Source organism: Gymnoscopelus braueri (assembly GCF_963280865.1).
Source record: "Gymnoscopelus braueri genome assembly, chromosome: 16".
Classification (NCBI taxonomy): domain Eukaryota; kingdom Metazoa; phylum Chordata; class Actinopteri; order Myctophiformes; family Myctophidae; genus Gymnoscopelus; species Gymnoscopelus braueri.
The window spans coordinates 651,625-659,815 of record NC_137616.1 but is presented as its reverse complement, the minus strand read 5'-3'; the positions used below and the strand labels follow the sequence as shown (position 1 = coordinate 659,815).

The window sequence follows — 8,191 nt, the reverse complement described above, 5'->3', positions numbered from 1 at the left end:
CCATGGATGTTTAAACACAAATATTCATAAAAAACACAGAGAATCAGAATCCTGCTTGAATTCACTGCAAGACCATTACTGCATCAAAAGTAATCAACAAACTATACAATAAAAACTGGTCAAACATTGGCCAAATTGTCAAATAATTTAAGAAAGAGGCAAACATTTTGAAAATAGCTGATCTACAGCTCACAACGCCTCGCAACGTGAGGCGTCTGCTATTTTCACAATATGTATCTGTGGAACAGAGACAAACAAAATGTAATGCCTCAACTCCTACATTCCAGGTGCTTATCGGGGTGGGGGGTTCAAATATGATTATTTTGAGGGGTCCCAAAATAAACTAGTAGTACTAGAGGTCCAGGTAGGACAGAAAACCAGCAGCATTAGAGGTCCTAGTAGGATATAAAACCAGCAGTTCTAGAAGACCAGGGTTTACTAGTCTCACGAAGACAGCTCCACCTAGAAACATCTGGTGAAATCTTAGTTTCATGTACAAGCTAGAACAGTGGTGAAAACAGCTGCTGACAAACTACTGCTTTGGAGACAAATCATATCACCATACCAATATGAAGGGCCACCCTGAAGTCTTTTCACTGGTTCTGCTATTAAGTTTTTTTGTAATAATTCCCCAGACGTTTCAGTGGGCAGAGATCTTTGATTGACCAGTGGTATAATCCATCGGTGTGTCCAGGTCCTCCAGTGAACTACAGTCCACTTCATAGCACAGAAACTTGATGAGTCTGGAAGGAAGATCTAAATCCCTGAGGAGCTTTAATCTGCCAACACCAACCAGATGTCTGATCCTCAGTCTGCACAGATGCATGAGAGGATGAGGAGGCACTGTAAACACACACACACACACACACACACACACACACACACACACACACACACACACACACACACACACACACACACACACACACACACACACACACACACACACACACACACACACACGGTATATGTCATATCACAGTAACTAGTTCTTGCACTGTCTTGTTTCATTGGAGACTAGACAATAAACGTACCTGCTCTGATCTTGATATCGGTCCAGAGTGGAGAAGAGACCAGATGTTCCATCAGTCTGGAACACAGCCTGACATGGCTGACGTAGTTTAACAGCAGAGAAATGAGAGGCCCCACCAAGTGACTGATGGACGGCTTGGACACAGCCTCACAGAACTAGACATGATAGAAAACACAGAGTAGTAAACACACAACCAGACAGCCTAGAAAACTATGCTGCTCTTCTCCCTCTAAGTACCTCTCTGTTACCCCACTACAGATCTCAGATTACTACTTCATAACCCCCCCTTCCCCCACTCTCTCGCTCTCTCTACTCTCCCACCTAAACCCAGCCACCCTAAAACCGTCATCATAAAACGTAACCTGAGGTCCCGAGACCCCTCCTCCTCTTCCTCTATCGACTATGAAATCTGATTCCAAGCCGTTCCGAGATTCTTTTCTAATAACAAAACCAAACCCGGGTGTACCCGTGACAATGTCGTCCGATTCCGAGCCATTCCGACTTCTTCTTTTTTACGGACCCGGACCCTAATTGGACCGGTGAAATTTGTTCAGAAATCCGATTATTTCCGAGATTCTGAGACAGACCCGACCCAGACACCCCTTCAAAAAAGCGCATATGAAACTACAAAAAAACATAAATAAATATGCGCAGAAGTATTCATTTAATATGCGTGACAAAATGTTTTCTTTGTAAATAAATGTGGACTTTATGAATTAATAGCAGACCTATTGACCAATAACCATTTTATGATCAAAGCTATGCTTTCACCTCGTCAGAGGAATCCATGATTTACGATTCTGTACAGACATAACTCAAACAGCGCTGAGTTGGCTCTAGCGGACTTCACAACATTCGGCACCGTGACTCGCTCGCCTGCGACTCGCTCGCCAGTGCCTCCCATTGCTCAAGTCCGGTAAAGACGGCGCACCTCCGTCGTTGTAACAGTTTTTTGCTTAACTCCTGCTGTAGCCTATTCTCACCAAACGGGCCTAGTGGGCCCCCTCGTTGGGGGCGACAAAAACTATGCCTAAACCTGACCTTAATCCTAGCTAAATAATTTGCAATGCGTATATAAACAACTGTCCTTCAACACACACATTGCAGCGGTCACTCTTTCCTGTAGGTTTACAGTCTATAACATCCGAAGGATCAGACCCTTCCTCACTCAGGAGACTATACCCAGCTCCTTATCCAGGCCTCAGTCATCATCAAGCTTGACTACTCTAACTCCCTCCTTATTGGCCTCCGTGCCTGCTCATGTAAGCCCCTCCAAATGATCCAGAATGTCACAGCACACCTGGATTTCAACCACCCATAACATTTCACATGTGTGTGTGTTTGTCCCTATTCCACACCCTTCATTAGCTTCCGGTTGCTGCCTGCACCCAGTGCAAAACACTGATGCTGGTCTACAAGGCAACCAAAGGCATGGCACCCCCATACATTCAAGACATGATCCAACCCTTAGAATTGTCCCTGCTCACTTATAGAGCTATACACAGGCATTTTCCCTATAAAACAACGGACAACGCTCCTCCTCACTAGAATCTTCTCCCTCCTGGCTCCAAGACTGAAACACCCCTGCCGTAAGAACAGCAAACCAACTCCAAATTTGCCACCGTAGTCTGAAGACTCACCTTTTCAGACTCCTAGCACTCACCTCTTCAGACTCCACCTTATACCCCTAGCATTCCTCTCTCCTTGTATCCCTTCTTGTCCCATGTTTTCGATAGATGCTAGTTTACTATGCAGATATACTGTATGTTGGTCACTTATTCTCATGCTTTTGTTGCTTGGATTTGTTTTTCTTGACCATCAATGTTAAGAATTGTATTTAGATAGCATGTTGTTTGGACATGATAGTTTGTTTACCCGGTGTCCTAGTTTCTTTGAGGCACTACATTGTTCTCACTGCACTCTACTTATTTACCCTGTTGTTTGCTGTCCATGCTTCCTCTGCTTACTCCGATCCATGACCATGACAACAATGGAAACATATACATTTTTGTCATATATGAAAAGTGATCTTGAATAGAAACATAATAGTGGTTTCACCTGGAGATGGCTCCATGGAGCATCACGGTTCCAGATCCTCTGCTCTTCACTGTGTGTTTGTGTGGGATGAGGCTTGCTGCCGTGAGCGCAGTGGAAACAGGAGCGAGCGTTGCAGCCGTGGTCCAACAGCAGTTTGAGCATGGGGAGGTGGTCCATGCTAAGGAGCACCGCAGAGGGAAATGCAGAGGGCTGAGTGGAGATGGAGGCATTTACGTCAGCTCCGTACTTCAGCAGAATGGACACCATTTCCATAGATTCTCTCCTGATGGCAACGAGAAGGGGCTTGGACAAGTCCAGGTTGGGGTTGGCTCCAGCCTCCAGCAGCATCTCAGTGGCTTCCAGGTTCCTGTTGTATACTGACAAGTAGAGCACAGTGCTGTGTTCGTCCTCGTACATCTTACGTCGCTCTTCAGACAGCTGGCAGTTGGGGTCGAATCCCGCCTCCAGAAGAAGTTCCATGATGTTATTGCAATTGTGCTCTGCGGCGATGTGCAGCGGGCTGATGCCGCTACTTGTGATACTGCTCTGGCTAGTGACGGGAATCAGCAGGGACACGATGCTGATGAAACAAAAAGTTGACATTAAAACCACAGGAACACAGAGAGAATAGTGTTTTTCAATACTGCAAAGCACCTTCAATGTAGACGGTAAGTGATTGATTGTAAACAGAGAAGTGTTCTAACCTTGTGTGAGCATTCTGCACAGCAACATGGATGGGCAGAAGACCAGAATTGGTCGATCTATTGACGTCTGCTTTGAGAGACAGGAGCAGCCCCACGGTGGACACATGACCATGCTTACATGCTTCATAGATCGGCGTTGCACCGTCATCTGCAGCTCTGTTAATATCAGCACCTGAACACACAATAGAACACAGTCTGTCTGTCTGACCCTGTGTCCAACAACCTATGATATAACCTCTAGTACAGCTAGAAAACCAGCAGTACTACAGGTCCTAGTAGGATATAAAACCAGCAGTACTACAGGTCCTAGTAGGATTTAAAACCATCAGTTCTAGGGTATCGATGTACTTACCGTGTTTGAGAAGGTAGCGTAGTGTTTCTAAATTTCCATTCTGAGCAGCAGTGGACAGAGGAGTCATCCCGTATTTGCTGGTTGCACTGATTTGGACTCCGGTTAAAACCAACATCACACAGATCCCCACGTTGTTCTGACGGACAGCTTCATGCAGCGCTGTATATCCCTGGATACATCGGGTGTTGACTGCTGCACCGTAGCTTAACAACATGGCCACCAGCACTTTATTGCTCTTCTCACATGCTGGGTAGAACAGACACTTTTTGGTAAATATATACAATAGCTTCTGTTGAATTAGATTGTACAGTTAGTCTGTGATTTGATTTCTGAACTACTTTGGTATTTTTCTTCTCCTACTTTTTTAACATGCAGAGGCTAATGTTTTGAAAATACTGCCTGTAACTTCAGAGAAAAAGTCAATATACCAGTTAATCGTGTGTTTTTTTTTTATCAAGAATTACACTTTTTCGTTTAAGATGAGTTGGTAGCTTGTTCATTTGTTAACATTTTTATCAGAGGAAATACAGAGAGAGTTAAGGTACAGATGAACTAAAAGAGGATTCAGCAGTATTTTTCTACCCAACTGGTTTTTGCATACCAGCTACCAATGAGTGGTTATAGAGGCAGCAGTGGCTCAGGAGGTAGAGCGGCTACTTGGGAATAGGAAAGTTCACGGTTCAATCAAATCCCGAAGTGCTCCTGATGAGCAGGTTGGTCCCTTGCATGGTTTCCTCTGCCATGGGTGAATGTAATGCACATTGTAAAGTGCTTTGGATGTAACTTGTTGGTTTTATTGAGCACACAAAGATTTACAAGGGGCCATGGTAGGATAATAATCCAGCAGTAGGCTATTAGGGGTCATGTTAGCATAGAAAACCAATAGTACTAGAGGTCCTGGTAGCAGAGAAAACCAGCAGTAGTAGGATTCAAAGGAACAGCATTGGAAACCACTGAATAGACATAACACAGCTAATTCCTACATTATCAATGACTAACTGCAGCACAAACTGTCTTTGTACCTTTTTTGAGAGGAGTATCTCGATCTTCATTCACAATTTCAGGATCAGCTCCTCTCTCCAGCAGCAGATGAACACAGCTTGCATGCTCATTATTGACCGCTATCATCAACGCTGTTTGTTTCCCTGCTGTTTTCTTGTTCAACATGCCAGGCTGGGCTGGAGGAAACAAGACACACTTAACTAAACTGAGATAAGATAATAATAATAATCCCCAAGGAACCACGTCTTCTTTCAAAGTATTCTTCAGCAGGACAACAAGCGTTTTTGTTACCTGTCAGCAGCACTCTGAGACAGGCTTCCTGGCCGTAGGCGGCTGCCTCGTGGATTGCCAGCCAGCGAGGCTTACTGGACAACAGGTTGCATCCTGGGACGTTAACTAGCGTGCTGACTTTGTTATCATCACCAGTCTTTATCGCTGCTAACAGAGGATCCTCCACCCTAGAAAAAAAATGGCACCACATACACTGTAATGTTTTACAATCACACTGACTCTTAATGCCAACCATAGAAAGATTATGCAGCATAGTCCTACCAAACACCATCTTTGTTCGGCTAGGTTTGGTCAATAAGAACACAATGATGTCATATTCAGGCACCTACCGGTCAGCATGCTTTGTGGTCGGAGGATTGGGAGTACTGTAGTGAATGGTGATAATGTGATCTTGTCGGGTGCTGGGCCGCACCAACGCTAAGTTGGTGCTGTGATCGTGTTCGTTGCTGGGTTGAGTGCTCGTGCTGGGAAGGTGTGGGGTGCTGGGCTGTCTGACTTCTGGATTGGGTGTACATGGAGTTTGTCTGGTATCTGTGGATGGAGTGTTATTGTGGTCTTCACTGAGGCTGCGTTCGATAGCTATCTGGATCAGCTCCTCATCAGACAGGTTGGTGAAGAGAGAATAGTCCTCAAACCCCAACGATGTACAAGAGGCTCCTGGCACAGAAAGGCCAGCTGTTTCCATGACGATGCTGATAAGGGAAAACAACAAGACAACACAGAAATAATCGGATATTCTTGACCTGTTCCAAACACATGATTGACACAAGGCCATGGCCGTCGTTGCCCCTCTCTTTGGCCGTGTGCCCCTCAAAAAATGACATGCCCTCACGGCCACAGTAGCCGTGGCGCCCCAGCTGCGCCAGCAGTTGATTTCACAGTTTTTCCTCTGTACGATTTTCCTGTCAATATGTTTTTGAGAGAGAGAGAGAGAGTGAGAGAGAGAGAGAGAGAAAGTACGGACCGATGTGCCCCGATTTTTTTTCTTTTTTTTTCAACAGCCAAAAGATTAATACATAAAGTGTAGGCAATCAGTATCATACAAAAGTAGAGTGACCACACCGCTCTGATGGTCAAGAAATAAATAATCCTTTTGCAAACCACATGTTCTGTTCGTTTGTCAAAAATGTAACTAAAGTCCTCGTTTAAGTTAATTGCTGTCACCTGTTATACTGCTGTGCGGAGTGTGCGAAACAGGGCAGATCCCCGCCAGGCCAGGTTGACCTACCCAGGCTCATGAAATTCATAGGCAGGCATAGTAGCCAATTAGAATTAAATCTGCTAAAACCGACTCATATACTGATACAGAACCATATATTGGCTATATATTGTCGCTGTTGGGTGGAAACATTGTATGTTCCTTTTTTTATTATTATTATTCATAAACAATTTAAAATGATGAAAATAGCCAATCTACTATAATATAATCATTCATAATTAAGAAATACTATTTGAAATAGTGAAAAATCAGTGCAAAATTAGTGCAAGTTCAATCACGTTTCATTTGAATGAAAATAACTTGTGGGGAAAATGTGATTAATGTGACCCCTACTTCAGTCAGTGAAGTCCAGGGCTGAATGTGACATATATTGAGACCAATATAACTAAATATTGGTAATTTGCCAACACATCTTTTTTATAACCCATTTATTTTGTGAAATAAATAGGTTATATTTCACTACAATATTATACTATTCTTATACTATATTAAAATAAAAGCGTCCTTAACCTTCAAGTTAAATTCATTATTTCCGTTTCTTTTATGGCCTTCCTGCCCTGGCATGTGGCCTTTGTGCCCTCAAACACATTACAACATCAAAGGCTAAGTGGCCTTGCCCCTAAAATGACGAAATTAAAAAGATGTATGACTACAGAAGCAGACCAATCAGAACATAGCTTATCACACTCTTGGTCCTTTAATCACTCCCCTCACCTGGGGCAAAAAAAAACGTTGGGTGTATGATAAATACCGTAAATATACATTAGTTGATTTCAGACATTCAGAGTTGCATGAGCTTATCCGACCGAGTGCAGGTGTGTCAACCCCAACCACAAGGCCATGATGAGGTACTTAATATCAGAAACTAAACCATTCCCATCTCAATGCCAATAGTCTTTCAGAGGAAACAAAACAGACTAGGAAAGTGTGTTCCTCGGAGGGCAGGTCTCTGCCAAGCCAGGTTATCTACCCAGGTTCCGCACATTTTGGAAGGCAGTTATAGACAATTGGAACAGTATGAGAAATCTGGCTTATACTGTACATCTTTATCACATGACTTCAGAGATACTGTGTACCGATGTGTGTGAGTTTTGGACAAAGGTTGTAGGAGTTGTAGCAAAAAGTGTGTTTTGAAGGAAACGCTAATCTAGTTGGCACAAAATAGTCTGCAATGACTCAAATAAAAAAAGACTATATAGAATATTCTACCAAACCACAGCAAATTTGTTACAGCATCTCTATTCAAGTCTCAAAACAGAGACCGATAACATCTGAAGGATGCCATTACAATGTAAACCTTTGTAGACTCCAGAATGTCCAGAATGTCTCCCCATTCTTCGCTCTCTGCACTGGGGTGTTCACAAAAGTCTGAGTAGATGATAAAATTACCCCAAACATGGGGTCACAACAAGTAACAATGACATTCATAACTAACCACAGTATTAATGTTAAATCATTAATAATACTTAGAGTAGCCATACTAACCACAATATTGATGTTAAGTAACCATTGTATTTATAAAAACTAAGATGAGAGAACATATTACTCCAGTT

General features: G+C 43.2%; 1 protein-coding gene across 1 annotated transcript; it reads right to left on the bottom strand.

Annotated features, from left to right (window-relative positions):
* Positions 1-640: 640 nt before the first annotated feature.
* On the bottom strand, positions 641-6,104 carry LOC308103913 (ankyrin repeat and SOCS box protein 2-like; the record flags this gene model as incomplete). Its single annotated transcript, XM_080454122.1, has 8 exons — positions 641-843; positions 1,035-1,188; positions 3,092-3,650; positions 3,775-3,946; positions 4,127-4,372; positions 5,149-5,304; positions 5,420-5,586; positions 5,749-6,104. 8 exons carry the CDS (start codon positions 6,102-6,104, stop codon positions 641-643), a joined length of 2,013 nt encoding a protein of 670 aa, XP_080310248.1.
* Between the last annotated feature and the right edge of the window lie 2,087 nt (positions 6,105-8,191).